Here is a 19,480-nt window from a genome sequence, read left to right on the forward strand (position 1 = left end):
CTTCTTAAAAAAAAGTAAATGTAACACACCTGACGAAAGAAGTTTGTGGTTCAAGGCTGCAAACATTAAATCTGTCTGAATTACTATCTACTCTGTCCCCAAATTTCATAGCAATAGAGTAGAAATATAAGATCTTAGTTTGATATTTTTTTTTTTAGTTTGTGGGTTTACTCAGTTTGTGGGTTTAGTTTCCTCAGTAACAAAAGGTAGGCCTTAGAATCACTAAAAGAGTTGACCAAGAAATGAGACAAAAATCAGGAGATCATATTCCTTTATTACATATATGAAATATAAAAAATTAACAAAGCAATATATATATATATATATAAATTTGTAGTCCACAGGACCTCAGAAAAATATGTTCTTTATATGAAGTTAATCTTATGGCACTGTGGTTCATGTTTTGTGTATTCAAGCACAGAAGAAACAGTCTAGTGTGTATGCATGGCTATATCAGATGAACACTAGTGAGAAACTTTAATTTGATGAACCATCACATACATAGTGTCAAAAATGAGTACAGTAAATATGATGACCATATATTGTTAATAAAGACAAGGAGGAAACTGTTTCAATATTCAGGTTTAAATACTAAACACAAAAAATAAAACAAATTCTGTATCTATAATAATTTTGAAGTGTTTACAAACACATTACAAATAAATGAGCTTTTAAAAATTTATTTCCTCTTTACTCAAACATATCTCTACATTTATAACTTCTAATATTTTAAATTCTACTCTTCTTATTAATTTTTTTAAAGTTTCATCATGGCTAGTATATGTGGGATCTGACCTCTAGCCTGAAGTTGAGACTTCGCGCAAACATATCTTTCTTTAAGGTTGCGTCTTCATATAGCTTTCTCAAATGTTTGAGTTCAGAGGACAATTTCTTTATATGGTCACTTTTGTCCACACGTGGTGCCAGTGCTTCTGTTTCAGTGGATTTTTCTCCCATGTCCTTTTCTTTCTGCAAAAGCAGTCTCCAAACTTTCACAACTCAAGTGGTAGGTAGTAAAGTGCTTTATACAAGGGAATACTAAGTACATGTGGAGAGGTTTCATGTCACACCCCACAGACCAAAGTTCGCGCACATCACACAAAAGAAGGCTCTTTTAAAGAAACACCTTTTCTGATAGAAGGGCTGAGGCTTCCTTAAACCTCAGTAATTTAAGTAACACAAATTTAAATAACATATCAGAAAATGAGGAGTCCTTAGTACATGTATTGCCCTTAATGAAGTGCTACTAAATATCAAACTACCAGTAAAACACTCTTAGTATCAATTCCAGGATCAGTACCCATTGCAAACGGGTATTAGCATAGGATTTTTCATTTCTGTTTATGAGACAAACTGTGTTTAGACAGGACCTCAAAGAAATAGGCCCATACATTGAAATACTTCTATGTATTTTGGCACTTAAAAAATTCCAGTTTCATTTCTGAGGTCTCCTTTCCACTACATTTGTGTTTTATACATAGACAAGTGCCATTAGGGATTCCACACCTTTATTACTACTTGCACTCTCTTTTTAAAATATCCATGACTTTCCTTCCAAGATGTGGTTTCCAGTGTTGGACAAAACTTTTCATGTTCACGATTAGTTTGCCTGTTCTTACATCTTCATGCCCAGCTACAAGGTACTCCAAACCTAAAAGAGAATAAAGTTAGGAGCTGTATAGCATCACATTGAAGGGAGAGATGGAATTTCAGCAGTTTTGTGTATACTGGTTCAAGTTTTTACATATTCATGGTTGAAAGAGTCCCAGGCAATAACCATTGGTGTTTCATAAACATTTACTTTGTGTCAATCACTTGACTTGATTCTCTCATTTTATTTTGAAACAAACCTTGTAAAGTATGTATTGTTTTTCTTCTTGTTTTACAAATGGGGAAGCTGAGGTAATCAAAATTTAAAAACTCATTTGGTGTTTCCCAGTAAGAAGCAACACTCTGATTTAAGATCAAGTCTGTCTTATTCTGCAACTTTTATTCTATTCTATACCACCTTCTAAAGCAGGGGTGGGGAGATCTGATGTGTGAACTCATTTGGTCTGGTCCTGCCAAGGCAACTGCAGGTGGCATTCAAAATCCAATCGTGGGTGGCCAGGAGGTAGCACAGCGGGTTAAACGCACATGGCCCGAAGTGCAAGGATCCTGGTTTGAGCCCCTGGCTCCCCACCTGCAGGGGGTTTGCTTCACAAGTAGTGAAACAGGTCTGTAGGTGTCTTTCTCTCCCCCTCTATATCTTCCCCTCTTCTCTTGATTTCTTTCTGTCCTAGCCAACAACAACAACAAGGGCAACAAAATAGGAAAAACGGCCTCTATGAGCAGTGAATTCATAGTGCAGGCACTGAGCCCCAGCAATAACCCTGGAGGCAAAAAAAAATACAGAAAAAAAAATCTTTTCAGTGACTGAGGAGATGGTATAACAGTAGTTCAAAATGTTTGCAGGAATACAGTCCTGAATTTGATCCCTGGCACTCCATATACCAGAGTGATGCCCTGGTTCTCTTTCTCATTAATAAATGGACAGATATTTTAAAAAATTCTTTTCAGACTTCACATAAAAAATTGGGGTAGCAAACACAAAATGAAAGTGCAGTTTTATTATCTACATATTAATAAAAATGAATATGATGATCTTCCCTCACTAACTGCTTGTAATAATGTTGGCATAGGTATTTTGGAATAACCTTTTTTAATGCTATAGGATAGGATTAATAAGTTATTATATTTTAAAGATAAAATTTCCAATCTAAGGTAAATATACTTAAAATGTAAATTAAAGGGAGTCGGGTGGTAGCAATGTGGGTTAAGCGCAGGTGGCACAAAGCACAAGGACCAGCATAAGGATCCCGGCTCCCCACCTGCAGGGGGGGTCGCTTCACGAGCAGTGAAGCAGGTCTGTAGGTGTCTTTGGCTCCCCCTCTCTGTCTTCCCCTCCTTTCTCCATTTCCCTCTGTCCTATCCAACAACGATGACATCAATAACAACAACAATAATAACTACAACAATAAAAATCAAGGGCAACAAAGGAAATAAATAAATATTTTAAAAAGTTTAAAAAACGTCAGTTAAAGAAAATACTAGCGGAGGGTTGGACAGTAGTGCAGCGGGTTAAGTGCAGTGAACATGGAGTGAAGCGCAAGGACCGGCATAAGGATCCTGGTTTGAGCCCCCGGCTCCCCACCTACAGGGAAGTTGCTTCACAGGCGGTGAAGCAGGTCTGCAAGTGTCTATCTTTCTCTCCCCCTCTCTGTATCCCCTCCTCTCTCGATTTCTGTCTGTCCTATCCAACAATGATGACAGCAATGGCAACAATAACAACAAGAGCAACAAAATGGGGAAAAAATGGCCTCCAAGAGCAGTGGGTTTGCAGTGTAGGCACCGAGCCTCAGCAATAACTCTGGAGAGGCTATATATATGCTATTAAACCTCAATTAAATATGTCAGATTTAAACCCATGTGTGTATATATAACCATTCTCCCCCTTATTTGATAGGACAGATAGAAATTGAGAAGCTTAAGTGGATGCACTACTGCCCATTCACCTCAGCACAACTTCTTGAAGCTTGCCTTGTTGTCCAGCTAGCGACTCCAGAGAGAGGACCCAGGAACCAAGCCCCTGCACATTGTATCAGGGCAGGAAGACACAAAGTAAATACGGGCCATCTTACTGTTCTAAAATGCAAAAATACTTCCAAAAAATTATGAGAATAATTGAAAAACATTATTGCCACAAGGGCTATTGCTGGGGCTTGGTGCAGGGACTATGAATCTACAGTTCACAGTGACCATCCCCCCCCTTTTTTTAAATTCCTATTTTATTTGATAGGGCAGACAGAAATTGAGAAGGGGGAGGGCTAGAGAGGAAGAGAGAAAGATAAACACCTGTAGACTTGCTTCACCTTCAGTGAAGCTCACCACCTGTAGGTGGGATACAGGGGTTTGAACTTGGATCCTTGAGCATGATAGTGTGTGCACTCAACCTGGTGCATAACTGCCAAGCCCTTATGGAAGTAATTTTTAAAAACAACTCAGGGGCTGGCAAAAACACTTCACCTGTATAGTATGCATGCTTTGCCATGTTTTACCCAGATTCAAACCCAGCCCCTACTACACTAGAAGAAGCTTAGGTGCTGTGCTACTTTTCTCTCCTCCCCCTCACCGCACCCCCAGTGAAAACCTGGTGACGAAAAAACAAACCAAAACAAACAAACAAACAACCCCCCCACCTCAACAGCTAGCTAGAAGGGGTTTTATTTTTTTATTTTTTAAATATTTATTTATTCCTTCTGTTCTCCTTGTTGTTTTATTGTTGTAGTTACTGTTGTTGATGATGTCACTGATAAGACAGAGAGAAATGGAGAGAGGAGGTGAAGACAGAGAGAGGGAGAGAAAGACAGACACCTGCAGACCTGCTTCACCGCCTGTGAAGCGACTCCCCTGCAGGTGGGGAGCCGGGGGCTGGAACTGGGATCTTTACCCTGGTCCTTGCGCTTTGTGCCACCTGTGCTTAACCCACTGTGCTACCGCCCGACTCCCCTAGAAGGGGTTTTAAATCGACAAAGTTATGTTAATCTGAGCACCACAAAACATAATATTTGTGTTTACTGAAGCCAAATTAATAAAAATGTATAATTCCAAAATAAGACTCAGAAAAGTCTGAGAAAAGTAATTTGTCATCTTTGAGGCAAGCTATTAAAGTTCTTCCTTTAAAAACTGGAAGCCAAAGGAAAAGAATTTAGCATTTATCCTGTCTTTATAATAGAGACTGTATTTCATGGTAACTTAATCGGTTGAGAAAATCCCTTTAGAGAAGAATACTGGCTAATAAATGAAGGCAATTTGATGGAATTACAGAAACCATTTCTTAAACTGTAATCAAATTAATCAGGAAAGGATTATCAATTGATGATAAAAACATGAAGTCACTGTTAATGGGAAAATGAGTGTTTCTAGTGACTAGCCTGATAGTATATTATTTTCTCTTTAAAAGTAATTAATTTATTTATGAGAAAGATAGGAGGAGAGCAAAAGAGAACCAGACATCACTGGCACATGGGCTGCCCAAGATCAAACTTGGGACCTCATGCTTGAGAGTCCGACACTTTATAGCCGTTGTACCGCTTCCTTACTCACAATATGCTTTTTTTTTTACCCTAGACTCAAAAGGGAAACAAAACTGTCCATGGAGAGACTAGACTAACTCAAGGGTAGGATCAGCAACACTGATGGTGGTGGTCGGCCAAGGTGCTGTGTGTCTTTGATGTGGTTCAAAAAGAAGTATACCAGTATCTCTGTAAGTAATTCTAGCCAATGTTTACCTTGAGTCATTCAGACTTTCCTTCTAGAGTACAGGAAGGAGAGAAGGATAAGCTAAATGACATCACAATGAACCAGTCAGACAAAAATACAAAAATTAGGACAGACTACTGGGCATTTGGCCTGGTTTCTGTATCAATAATGATCTCTTTGAGTTGGCAAAATAGTTCACTAGAAACAGTGCACTGCTTTGCCACATGGACTGCTAGACTTAAGTCTTACCCCTACCACACTGGAGAAAGCTTAGATGTCATTCCTTTCCTTTCCTTTCCTTTCCTTTCCTTTCCTTTCCTTTCCTTTCCTTTCCTTTCCTTTCCTTTCCTTTCCTTTCCTTTCCTTTCCTTTCCTTTCCTTTCCTTCCCTTTCTTTTTTTCTCTCTCTCTGTCTGTCTGCCTTTTTGTCTTGCTCTTTCTATCAGGACAAGCTGGTTTGGAGCAGTGAAGCCCCAGAAATAATCAAGAGAGAATTAAAAATATTTTTAAAAATCATAAGAAGAACTATATTTGAATAAAAAATACTCAAGGATCTTAAAAGCTAGATGGGGAGCTGGGCAGTGGCACACCCAGTAGAGTGCATATGTTACCAAGCATATGTTACCAATGCCCCTGTCAAAGGGAAGCTTCACTAATGGTAAAGCAATGCTGCAGGTATCCAGATAGCTCTCTTTCTCTCTTCCCCTCCCTTCTTGATATCCCTCAGTCTCTAATAAAACAAAGAAAACAGGCCACCTGGAGCAGTGGGTTCATCATACACTAGCATCAAGGCCCAGAGATAATATTGGTAGCAATTCAAAACAAGTAGCTAGATACAATATGTGATTCCGGATTGAATACTAGCAAGGACAAACTAGCTACAAAGGACTTTGGGACAACTGGGAAACTGAACTGAGGTCAATATATGACAGTAAGAAACTTTAGAAAACCTCAAATAATAAGTCTAGTAATTCAAGTGAATTTACTTTAATTTTCTCTTTTATTTAATTAATGATTTAATATTAATTTACAGAATTATGAGTTAACAGGGTATTTTAAATTTTAAATAGAACAAATAGTGGGGGCCTGGGCGGCAGTGCAGCAGGTTAAGCACACATAGCATGAAGCACAAGGACTCATGAAAGGACCCCTGTTTGAGCCCCTCGCTCCTCATCTGCAGGGGGTTCACTCCACAAGTGGTGAAGCAAGTCTGCAGGTGTCTTTTCTCTCCCCCTCTCTATCTTTCCCTCCTCTCAATTTCTCTCTGTCCTACCCTATAAAGAGAAGGAAAAAAAAAAAAGGAAAAAATGGCTTCTATGAAAAGTGGATTCATAGTGCTGGCACTAAGCCCCAGTGATAACCCCGGAGGCAAAAAAAAAAAAAGTGTAGGAATTTGCTATTAATTTAAAGTGTAAGTATAAATTGAACAAAATAGGTAGTGAATAAATCCATAAATTGTGGAGAAACATCATGCCAAAATTAGCATAGAAAGCAATGTATAATAATACAGCGTTAGCATTCACACTTTATTATGCTATCTATGTTTTGACAGCTACTTCAGTACATAGTTGAGGGCAGAGTTCATTGTTTCCACACTTTATGCTAGTCTTCATATTATAAAATGTATGGCTGAGGAATTACTAAGTATGTCTGAATGCAGGAATGAATGAGTTTGCAGGGGTGGTGATTAGACAGCTCCTTTTCAAAAGTAGCAAAGGAAGCAAATTGGTGTGTAATGTTTCAGGGCTTTCTTATCAGCTTTCTTTAGCTTTAGCTATTGAACTTGTAAACTTGTAAAAACAAAGCAAAATGAAAGAGTGTCTGGTTTTTCTTTGGCAGGTCCCAGTCTTTTCTTCAAAGTGAGTAAACATGTTTTCAAGAATTCTTTGAATAACTGTACTTATGTTTTCAATTGTGATGAACTCATTTGATTTCTTGACTCTGGCAGAAACCTGATTAGGAAGTATAGTTCACTTCCTGGAGGGTGGCTCAGATGGTCCAAGCTTTTGTTTTCAATGTCTTATTAGGAAACTGGGCATATATATATATTTTTCTTCTGTTAGGTAAAATTGCTTTTAGGAAAAGCCCTATATGCAGATCATTGCATCAAATGAAAATCAAACTAGTGGCTTGTAGTTTCCTATACTCAAAACTCAAGTTTCTGATTATTTTATTTGTTCTTTGAAAATATAGCTATGTAAATATATTTAAATCTTTAAATACAGCTATTTATCTATTTATAAAATTCATTTTTTACTTTTATTACAATTTAAATGAATCTAAATGAAAACTGAATTGATATGAATATAGGTGCATGAGACTTATCAACAACCAAAAAAAAGTCATGGATTTTTTTTCATATAATTATCTAGATTTTTTAGGTTGGGTTTCATTTTGTTGATAATTCTTTTATCTTTTTCTTTATCTCAGTTATTTGGTTGTTACAAATTTGTTACTCTAAGACCATGAATGACTTATTTTAATAAAACGATGGTTTCTTAAGACTTGTAGTTGTAAGGAATTAGATGCAGAACATAAATTGTGCACTTGTCTTAAAAGTGACATAATGACACAGATAACAGTAACATACACAAGGAAATACAGAGAATTAAAAAATATTTGTTTTACTAGGACTTATTATCTGTGTACTGTGCTATTATTAATAGGGTATTAATGTTAGGTACTAGAGGTAATATGATAAAAAAATCTAAATTCTTCCCTTAAATTTAATGAGGGACACAGAGAAATAAACATCTTATAATAGAACAGGAAGAGTATTATATATTTTATAGTATAAAAAGTCTGTGCTTTCTTGTGTCTATCTCTGCTATAATATATAAATTTCTCTAAGACTGTATAGTTTTTTTTAAAAAAAAACAGCTGTTCCTAATATGAAATCAGAATGATCATTTAATGAAAAACAACATGATGAGAACTTGAGAATTGTTTTCTATCCAGAAGAAACAGATGCTTCTCATGCAATAGTAAAAATGAATTCAATATTATTTGTACAGATGGGCTTTTGCATTCAAACTTCCTTTGGGAGCAAGTTCTACTCAGGCTTGTAATGGGATCTAACATTCAGATAGCATGCAGTGGCAGATAAGTTCATCGAAGTGCTCTCTCTGCCACTGGCCACCTGGAACCATCTGAAGCTTTTCTTTCAGGACAGAGAATATTATACTGATGAACTGAAAACACTTTACTTTTTTATAGAATTTAAGAGAATTTAAGAGAATTTTTTGATGTCAGTTCAAAGAATTTTATTTGGATTCCCCCCAGAATTCAGATGGTGAAAAGAAGAGATGTGCGTGCTACGTTTATTTTAAACTGTATAGTTCAGAGAATGTAAGACAAACAGCAAATCAGCAGAGACAAGATCTCTTTTAAGACAGAGAAGTCTATTGCTCACCAGGATTGAGGACTGGGCAAGTACAGCCTCTGCTGGTCCACGATTCTGGATATAATGTTCTCTTTCCTCGTAAAATTTTCAATTTGGTAGATTTTAAGACTTTTTTTATCTTCACATTGACCTCAGCATGAGATCCTTTATCATGAGCTGATAAAATCTTTATTTTTAGCACTGTAACAATACAATTCCAGAAGTCAGAATGCATCAAATTTCATGTTATCCTTTGAGGTTTGAACAATATAAATATAATGGAAAAGTGAATTAATGATTAGGATATGGAAATTTGCTTTAAAAGTCATTAAGCTCATCCATTTTTGCATTTTAGTCTTGACTTTTTCTACTTAAAAAAAGTCATTTTAGGGTTGGGTAGTGGTGCATGTTGTTAAACGCACATATCACCAGGACCTGGGTTCCAGCCTCTACTCCCCACCTGCAGGGGAGTGCTTCATGAGTGGTGAATCAGGTTTGCAGGTCTCTCTCTCTCTCTCTTTCCCCTCCCCTCTCAGTTTCTCTCTCTCCTGTCAAGTAAAATAGAAGATAAAAAAAAAAAAAGGAGGGAGTCGGGCTGTAGTGCAGTGGGCTAAGCGCAGGTGGCGCAAAGCACAAGGACCGGCATAAGGATCCGGGTTCGAACCCCGGCTCCCCACCTGCAGGGGAGTCACTTCACAGGCGGTGAAGCAGGTCTGCAGGTGTCTATCTTTCTCTCCTCCTCTCTGTCTTCCCCTCCCTCTCTCCATTTCTCTCTGTCCTATCCAACAACAACAACAATAATAATAACTACAACAATAAAACAACAAGGGCAACAAAAGGGAATAAATAAATAAAATAAATATAAAAAAAAGATTTAAAAAAAAAGGAGAAAATGGCAGCTGGAAATGGTGGAATCATAGTGCCAGCACTGAGACCCAGTGATAACCCTGATGGCAATTTAAAGAAAATCATTTTATTGGGGATTTAATGGTTTAGAGTACATTTGTTGACATATGGGAACAATTTCTCATCTCCCTGTGTTTTCATATTATTTATCAATATTAACTGTACTCTTCCACTAGGGAAATAGTATAATGGTTATGCAAAGAGCCTTCCATGCCTGAGGCACCAAAGTTTCCATATTTAATCACCAGTACCATCAAAAGCCAGAGCTGAGTAGTGTTCTGATTAAAAATAAATAAATAAAAATTAACTGTACACTTCCTTCTTAGACATTTCCAACTGTTATTCCATTATGTATTACTATGTTAAGAGAATATTAATCACTTGATTACAGTAAACATAATCTTAAACATATTCAATTATCAAATCTAGACAGGAAGAAGGTACATAGGGAATAGAATTATTATCTAGCAACAACAACAAAAAAACCAAACAAAAAAAAGAATTATTATCTGAGTTTTTATTTAAATTGTAATTATAATTTATATTATATTCTTAGAGATGACTATGCATGTTATGAAAAAGAAGAAAATGTTATTGCCAGAATATATTTTACATAGCCCCAAAGGATTAACTAATGCTGTGGATGATATAATCTCCATTCTTGCTATAAAACATAAGCTGCTTAGGGTTAGGGAAGCTGTGCTTTTACTTGCTGACAGAGCTCCAGCATTTTATCTCACTTGTGATTTTGTTATGCTCTTCCAACTGCAAAATGGATATTCAGTAGTGGAATAAACTGAGGAGAGGAAGAAAGTAGACTTAAGGAAGATTGAATGTAATATTGTATATTACTAGGAGAATTGTTGCTGGATCGTCTCTGTCTTGAGGGAAGATTCTGTGTTAAGAAGAGAACCCTAGTCACTTGGTCCCCATATGGTGGTCAGGTGGTTGTCCTCACACAATCACTAAACCTATGATTTCTGAGAGCGTTTAAGAGCTCATTGGTCCTGTTTTAGGTATGAAGAGGCACATTCAAATTTTCATGACTGGTTACTGGTTGATTAGAGATAGCGTTTGCGGCCCGGCGGTGGTACAGCGGGTTAAGCGCACATGGTGTGAAGCTCAAAGACCGGCGTTAGGATCCCGGTTCGAGCCCCTGGCTCCCCACCTGCGGGGCAGGCCGCTTCACAAGCGATGAAGCAGGTCTTCAGGTATCTATCTTTCTCTCCTGTTCTCCTCTCTTGACCTCTCTCTGTCCTATCCAACAACAGCAGTAGCAACAATAACAATAATAACAACAAGGGCAACAAAAATGGGGGTGGGGAATGAAAAAAAAAAGTTTAAACTAGAACCCTGATGAGCTAAATGCATCAAGTTTCAACCTAGCACAGTGTTAATGTAAATTCAAAGAGAGTAGGGGCCTCGTCCGTTCACAACTATAACTTAGTGAGTATAGTGGTTTGATATTATCATATAATGCTGGTACTTTGATATATTGAAAATGTCATAGACCAGACTCACTTCCTAAAAAACCTCTTTGTACTAGTTTGTATAGATTTTTCAGAAGCATTCAAGGACTTTGGACTCACCATATGAATATTTCATTCCACAGAATACCTTGGGGTTTCCTAATTCCTGTTCTTTACAATCGCATTTGCCTACAAAAAGCAAATATAAAGTGGTGTTAGTGACTTAGAAACATTCAGTGATTGAGAGATTTTAAAAAAGGGAATCAGGAGGCAAATCAGTTACCACAACTTCTTATGACTTGAGTGATTCATACAGAAATACTAAGAAACCAAGACAAGTCAGTCAAAACGGGTATACTCACTTTCTTTTTTTAAAAAATTTTTATTTATTTATTTATTTATTGTTGCCCTTGTTGTTTTTATTGTTGTTGTAGTTTATTATTGTTGTTGATGTCGTTGTTGTTGGACAGGAAAGAGAGAAATTGAGAGCCATATTTGTCAGATATCAACTCAAAACATTAAAATATAATAAATAATAAAATAATCATTATTTCTATTTTCTATATTTCCCATAGGTTGATGTTAGACAATAACTAACCACGGCTCCCCACCTGCAGGGGAGTCGCTTCACAAGCAGTGAAGCAGGTCTGCAGGTGTCTATCTTTCTCTCCCCCTTTGCCTTCCCCTCCTCTCTCCATTTCTTTCTTTCTAGAGCACAAAGTGGGTCAGATTTTCATTGTCATTTAACAATCCCTTGTTTCACTCCTCTCATTTTGCACTCATGTACTGCATTTCACAGACACTGAGTGGTAACAACAGCAGTTAACATTTATTGAAGAGTGCTCACCACATGTCAAAGAGGACAGAATGTTTTCAAGAAAAAGTCAGTGGTTCTATTTATCTGGAGATATAGAGTGGGGGAATAGAAGATATCATGGGGGCCTTGACTGATATGCGGTTAAAGCTTGAGTTTATTTTGTTAGGTAAAGGGGACTTTTCAGATTGATCAGCTTAAAGAAGGCATATGAAATTTTTTAAAAGTATACATATGAAAATTAGTCTGATACTACTATATCAAAAGTATTGGATATAATAAAGTCTCTTTCTGGAAAATTGAGATATCAGTTAGAAGCTACTGACATTGATAATAGCAACAATAATTTGTGTGTGAATTGTAAACCACACACTATGTATGGAATTTTATATAGATTGTGTAATATATCTAAAATTTATGAGATAGGCATTATTTGCAATGAAAAACTGAAAGATTCATAGTTTCATTAGCTTATCTAAGACACTAAAAGAGTTTATGACAGCGTCTGGAGCACCTGAGGCCCCTGACCTTTCCACCATATTGTCTGAATACGATGGTCTGTAGATCAGAGAGATGACTGGAGTCTAGATAAAAACAGTCATAGATGTTTCGGAGTTAAGGGCTACAAATCTTGTCAATAAATTGGTTGAGGACAAAGAAAGGGGAAGCATAAAAATTGACTTGATGGGAGCCAGGTGTTGGCATACCTGGTTGAGTGCATACATTGCTATGCGTAAGGACACAGACTCAACCCTCACCTCCAACCATGGAGTGGTGAAGCAGGGGTGCATTCATCTAAGGTGATAGAGAAGTTACTATTTCACTAGCAGAAATGAGGAATTGGGAGGAAAGCCTATTAGGGATATTTACCTTAAGGTCTTTTAGTGGCACTCAGTGCTTAACTTAATGAAAGGCTGTGGAAAAAGCTCACAGACAGGAGAGAAAGCTGAAAACCAGAACTTAGAAAGGACAAAAAGGGGGCTGGGTGGTGGGTACTCAGTTGAGCGCACATGACACAGTGCACAAGGACCCAGGCTCAAGCCTCCAGCCCAATGAATGTTAACAGAACATCTTGGTGGAAATGAGAGTATGACTGGTGAGACTAGTTTGGTAGACACAAGATACAGAAAAAAATCATGTATCATTTCAAGCTAAAAGTTTTCTAGAAACCAGAGAATAAGACAGGTGGAAAAGTCATAGTGAACTCAGTGGGAAAGAGCAATCGATGATGCTTACAGCAAGCAGTTGTGACGTGTTAAATGGTACTGCTCATAATTTAAACATAGCAGAGAGGATAACTCATTCAGAAATTGTTACAACTTAAGCGGATTGTTCATAGTATTTGAAATCTCACCCAAACAGGAAAGTATGTTAACTACTGAGCTATAAAAACTAGAACTCTAGATGACTTATGCTATCCTCAACATATGTTCTTCTCTTTCAGCCCATGAGAACACATATGGGTCTGTGATTTGAAGATTTTTTTTTTTAAAAAAAGAGTTATATTTCTTTGTTTATTAGGTGAGAAGGAGAGGAAGAGAGGGAGAGAAACGGAATATTATTCAGCTCTGGCATACCGTGGCACTGGGGAATGAACTGGAAGATCAGTCACTGGCTGCTTTCCAATACACTCTTTTAGTAGGTTAAGAACTCAAGACATTAAATTTGTTTTTGAATGAATCTTTGTTGATCAGGATTCAACTCAGATGTTTTTCTCAAAAGAAATCTGAATGGGATAAGGGGAGCCTACTTACTTATAGTGGGTTATTAAAATGTTTTAAAAAATACTGTTTATGGTTCTGTGGTTCCAGTTAGAGCCAGTTTTGTTATTCAGGGAATGGAATTTTATACCTGATATTCTCCACTTCATAAAAAGTGGTAAATTTAACTGTATCTTGTTGTTATTGTACATTAAGCTCATAGTTAAAGTTTGTTTTTAGAGAAACCTATAGTAGGTAAGTAGGTAGTGTAGGGTCTGCCTCTCCTACAATGTTCAGATAGATTTTTTTGTAAGAAGCCCCAAGCGGGTCTTTTTCAATCTGTAACCTTGGCATGTGGACTTAGAGTTCTGCAGATATTGGAGATGGAAGCAATTGATTCTTATTACTTAAGGAATGAACATTGCCTAGATTTAGAATCATCTCCATAAATAATGTTCTTCTTCTTTTTTTTTTTTAATCAAAGAAGCCTATTGTAAGGTAGGGTAAACATTTAGAGCTAGAATTCGTCAGATGAAACCATCTCTTCCTTATCATGTAAAATCCTCTCTTCTCTCCTTGATGCCCCAGTCCCTACCCCATTCTTTAATTGATAAAAACTGAACCCAGAGGAATAGAGGAAGTTTGTTCCTTTCTTCCCACTGTAAGTAGGCACATGCATTTGAGAATAAGCTGCAGTGCTTAAGAAGCAGATGATCACTTTGTGTTGAAAAAAGTTGCTCAGTTTTTAACAGATATAAAATTGTACCTCTAAAATAGTAACAGTCTTGTAGAACAACATTTCTTCAGAGAGGAAAAAAGATCCCGGGAGCACTACTCTATACTCAGTGGGAATTCTGCTGCTTAGCAGGACACTGCAGAGTCCTCCTCAATCGGGACCTCACCCACATGAACTTCAGATATTCTCGGGGATATAACAGACCTCACAGCTGTTGTGGATGTGAAAATCTGGAATCATTCTGATGCCAGCATGTTATATGCTTAATGGGTGTGTTGCCAGCTCCAGAGCAAGATTGGCTTGAAGAATATCCCATGATCCTAAAAACTTGGTATCATTATGTATTTAATGTAACAGACAAAGTTTTGCAAATCACTGTTAGAAAAATAAATAAAATAAAATCCAGATTACAAAATTCAGACTGTAGCATTACAGAAAAAAATAGGAAAGCTTTTTCTTCAAATGCTAAAATGATAAATGTGACAGCTTCATGTTACCTTATCATTTCCACCTTCCTTCCTGTTATGAATTGAAAATGAAACCATTAGGGAAATGATCATAAGATTAGGTCAAGTGAAAAAAACAAAGATGTAGAATTACAAATACTTGTGTTTTTCATATTTGAGTTTTCAATTCTTGGTGTACCCCTAACGTCTCTATGAAAATGGATTAAAATTGTAGTTTCTTACTCTGTTCCAGTCACCATAACCTCCTTATTCTCCTGGATCAGGTGGGCTATCCCCAGCTATTCCTGTCTCAGGGCTTTTATAGTTGCTGTCTTCCATCTAAATGTATTTTTGTTATTTTTTGTATATAGCAAACTCTTTTACTTTTTTACCACCTCATAGAACTTTTTCTGAGAACTTTATTTAAAAGGATGCATTTCTCATCCCTTTGGGAATCAGAAATCCTTCAGAAGAACATACTTTTAAAAATCAAAAATATGGGGGTCGGGCGGTGGCGCAGTGGGTTAAGCGCACGTGGCGCAAAGCACAGGGACCTGCGTAAGGATCCCGGTTCGAGCCCCCGGCTCCCCACCTGCAGGGGAGTCGCTTCACGGGCGGTGAAGCAGGTCTGCAGGTGTCTGTCTTTCTCTCCCCCTCTCTCTCTGTCTTCCCCTCCTCTCTCCATTTCTCTCTGTCCTATCCAACAACAAAGCAACGTCAACAATGGCAATGATAACCGCAACGAGGCTGCAACAACTAGGGCAACAAAAAGGGGGAAAAATGGCCTCCAGGAGCAGTGGATTCATGGTGCAGGCACTGAGCCCAGCTATAACCCTGGAGGAAAAAAAAAAATAAAAAACATGGGAGTTCGGAGGTAGTACAGCTTCCTCCTGCTTGGCTAGGAAACCCTGCCAAACAGGCCAGACTTAGGAATGGATATCCAGCTATGTCTATTGTCTCACCTGAGTGTCGAAGTGCAGAAAATCCTTGTTCATCCTCCCACTCCCAGGCTGGCTCACTTTTATTGTAGATGGAAGAGAAGTCAGGAATTTCATGATACCAGTCTATATCTGTGTTGCTAATAAAATAGAAAAGAATGAAGAACTTATTAACACATTTCCTAAAACTCGGATAGGATGGATATATTTCTAGAGATTTAAACCCTATTGGCTACCATCCCATTCTCTCTCCTCCCAGAAATAGTGTCTTAATGGCCTTTGTTAAGAAGAATAATTTTATTTTGCAAAGTGAATTAGACTACCAGCAAAATCCTGCAAAAACAAGCTACTTGACTTTGCTCTTTGACAAAGTTTTTAAAAAGAGCTGTGCAGATGTATCTTTGCGTCATTAATGGCATATAGACTTTCCAGATCACTATTTGATCTTCAAAGAATCTGAAAGACACAGCCAGCAATTCAACAGCTTTGTCATGTGCATGACCCAGGTTTGAGCTGGCCCTCACCATGAAGGAAGCTTTGGAGCTGTAGTGTCTTTCTCTCTGTCTCTCTCTTTCTTTTTTCATTTTATTATTTTTTTTATTTAAGAAAGGATTAATTAACAAAACCATAGGGTAAGAGGGGTACAATTCCACACAGTTCCCACCACCCATTCTCCATATCCAACCCCTTCCCCTGATAGCTTTCATATTCTTTATCCCTCTGGGAGCATGGACCCAGGGTCGTTGTGGGTTGCAGAAGGTGGAAGGTCTGGCTTCTGTAATTGCTTCCCCGCTGAACATGGGCGTTGACTGGTTGGTCCATACTCCCAGTCTGCCTCTCTCTTTCCCTAGTAGGGTGGGTCTCTGGGGAAGCGGAGCTCCTGTCTCTGTCTTTCTATCTGAAAGACTCAACCTGAGGAAGTGAAGGAAGCCCTGATAACAACAAAAATGTGAAAGACACAGATGATAGCATTGGCTGTGCATGTTCACCTGCTGATGCAGTCTCCGGTGAGAGGGTCGCAGCTCCCTGCACAGTCACAAGGTCTGCAGCCGTGGTCTCCAAAGCCCCAGTATCCCACCATGCATCTGTCACAACGAGGTCCTGCCACACCAGGTTTGCAAGGACAGTCACCATTGCTGGGGTCACAGAAGGTCACTGAGTTGAATGGAAGGACAGCTGATCCAACAGGATGGCAGGAACATGCTACAGCAAAGAGGACATACAAGGACCAATGAGTGACAAGAATATCTGTCTCGGTGAGACTGGCTTTAACAATGCCAGTCACTTTCCTGCACCCCACAGCACACCTCTGAGTTTCTTCTAGCCAGCCGATATATGCTTAGAGAGTAAAAGTTAATTAAGTTACAGATACAATCAGAAAAGTATGTATGCTGCAAAAGGAAACACATAATTTACTCTAAAATTAAATGAATTAAGCATAAAGACCTTTAGTTGGGGGTGATGAAAACAAATCAGAAAAGGCCAGGATCAGTTAGTGAGAAATGGATAATAAGAATATGGTGTTTTGTAAGCCAAAGAAAGTTTCGCCGGGGAAAGCAGTATTACTGTGTCAGATGCTGACAGGCCCAAGATGATGAGGAACAGAATTATTGCATTTGCCACATGGAGGCCATTAGAGTTCTTGCTAGCAACCGCTTCAGAATAGTCATGAGCAGAAAACCTAACTGAAGAGGATTTAGGAGAGAATGGGATTAGAGGGATTTGAGTGGGGCGATAGTAAACTCTTTCGAGGAGCTTTTCTAAAATGATCACAGAAATGTGGTGGCAGCAACAACTGAATGGGAATATGAACTCAAGGTGTGAGCTTTTGTTCTAAGGTAGAACATCTTTAATGTTAATGGGCATAATTCAGAAAGGATTGTAAAGTTGACTGAAAGGAGAATTATGAGATATCTGAGTATACTTGAGTAAGGAAGCATGGGATAGGCATTATTGGTCTTTGGTAGGAGAATGATCAGTTCATAATAACAGGATGGAAGGTGGGGCACATGGATACAGATGCAGATAAGTGGATAAATGTAGTGGTGTTAACTGGTGATATTTTCTTCTGATTACTTGTAATTTCTAGAGGCAACAGGAAGACAGGCCATTAGGTAAGAGCTGATGAGGAAAAGTGGGAGAGCAAGAGACTTAGAAAATGCAATGCAATTACCAGGCAGCATGAAGTCCAAATTTGGTATTAGCAGTCATGAATTTATAGCCAGACCAGATTAAATGGTTAGTTGTTTCTTAAGTCCCAGTCGCATTTTCTTTACTTACTATGGGGCTATCTCCTAATAAGCCCATCATATGCTTAAAGTATCATTAAGTAAAAAATATCCTGAGTAGGAGCTGAAGTTTCCTGCCATCTTCCAGCATCAACAAAGAATATCTTACCACGGTTTCTACTGAATATTAGCAGGTTTTACACCATTGCAAAGTAACAAAATGTACATGGAATGTTCATTTAAGTGGGGAGCCATCTATACAGATGAGAGGGTCCAGATTTGGTACAAGAAGAAACTTAGATTTAAGGTGCACGATGCTTTAAATGAAATGCTCCCCCGCCCCCAAATTAATATACTGAAGTGTTGTTTTCAATGGGTTATGTTGTTTTCGCCGGGCTGGCTTCACGGGTGGGTAACAGACGACCAGGGACTCATGGTTGAGCTGTAGGCAGTGTCTCTTTATTCAAGCAGGATGCAGCACAATCTAAGACGAGATAAGCTAAACTCAAGGTACAGTACTGTAAAACTCACAATGCTTTCTTTATATATACTTGCCAAGTAAGGTGGAAACAGGATGTGACATAGAGAGGGTGGAGAGAAAAGTGACTGGTGAAAATCAGAATGTGACAAAGAGGGGGCAGATTAGGCGAGAATCCTATCACTGAACCACAAATGCCCTGGAGGGAGGGTGGAACTTGTTAACAGTGGTTATGTAAATGGAATGAAGTGGTTATGTAAATAGAATAGTGTTAAGCAGGGGGGATTTAAACCAAATGAAACAGAAGGGGTCTCATGCATACCAACACTGAAGTTTAATTTCCAGTGTGGTATTTGGAGGTGGGGTCTTTGGAAGACATGAATGTGCTTATGCTGATGAAACTGTAGGATGAGATTGGTACCCTGATCAGGGATGAAGAATACAGCTCTCTCCTCTCTGCAAAGAATGTGAGGTTACTAAGAGAAGCCAACTGTCTGCATCCCAAGATAACTCACCAGCATCCGACATGTCTAACACCATGACCTCAGATTTCTAGTTTTCAGAACTGTGAGAAGCATGTTTATTTAAAAAAATTTCTTTATTGGTGGGTTAGTGTTTTATAGTTGATTGTAAATACAATCAGTTTGTACATGCATAACACTTCCCAGTCTTATTATAATATACAACTCCCACTAGGTCCTCTACCATCATGTTCCAACATGTTTATTTTTCAGGTGACCTAGTCTATGATTATGTTACAGTAACCTGAATAGACTAAGATGAATGAAATTAAATCTGGCTCCTGACTAGACTTTACAAGCAGTTGTTTTCCACAACTCCTTGCTATCAAAAGTCTTCCAACTCTTTCAATTGCCCATTCATTGCCCACAGTTTGACAATTCCTGACATTTTCTTTTTTTTCTGAGATAGTAAAAGTAGCTAGACAAAGTAAAAAAAAATGTATTTTGAGTTCACCAAAAATCCATTTATTTTAGCCCAGGTCGTGCCCCCTAACTGCTGCTCATTAACTCTGTCTATTCTATTTTATCTGGCCTTAAAAATAAGAATTTTGCAATGGCTATC

General features: G+C 38.1%; 1 protein-coding gene across 5 annotated transcripts in view; it reads right to left on the reverse strand.

Moving 5' to 3' along the window:
* Positions 1–254: 254 nt before the first annotated feature.
* The window catches only part of NTN4 (netrin 4), a 133,914-nt gene continuing 114,688 nt past the window's right edge, over positions 255–19,480 (reverse strand). For all 5 annotated transcript variants that reach the window (XM_007523189.3, XM_060195572.1, XM_060195569.1 and 2 more), the window contains 5 exons: positions 16,681–16,894; positions 15,716–15,831; positions 11,178–11,246; positions 8,713–8,883; positions 255–1,651 (listed from right to left, as the gene is read on the reverse strand). In XM_007523189.3, the coding sequence (XP_007523251.1) occupies positions 1,515–1,651; positions 8,713–8,883; positions 11,178–11,246; positions 15,716–15,831; positions 16,681–16,894 (707 nt within the window). In that variant the 3' untranslated portion in view covers positions 255–1,514. The remainder of the gene's footprint in view (positions 1,652–8,712; positions 8,884–11,177; positions 11,247–15,715; positions 15,832–16,680; positions 16,895–19,480) is intronic.

The sequence above is a fragment of the Erinaceus europaeus genome, chromosome 7 (assembly GCF_950295315.1).
Source record: "Erinaceus europaeus chromosome 7, mEriEur2.1, whole genome shotgun sequence".
Lineage (NCBI taxonomy): Eukaryota > Metazoa > Chordata > Mammalia > Eulipotyphla > Erinaceidae > Erinaceus > Erinaceus europaeus.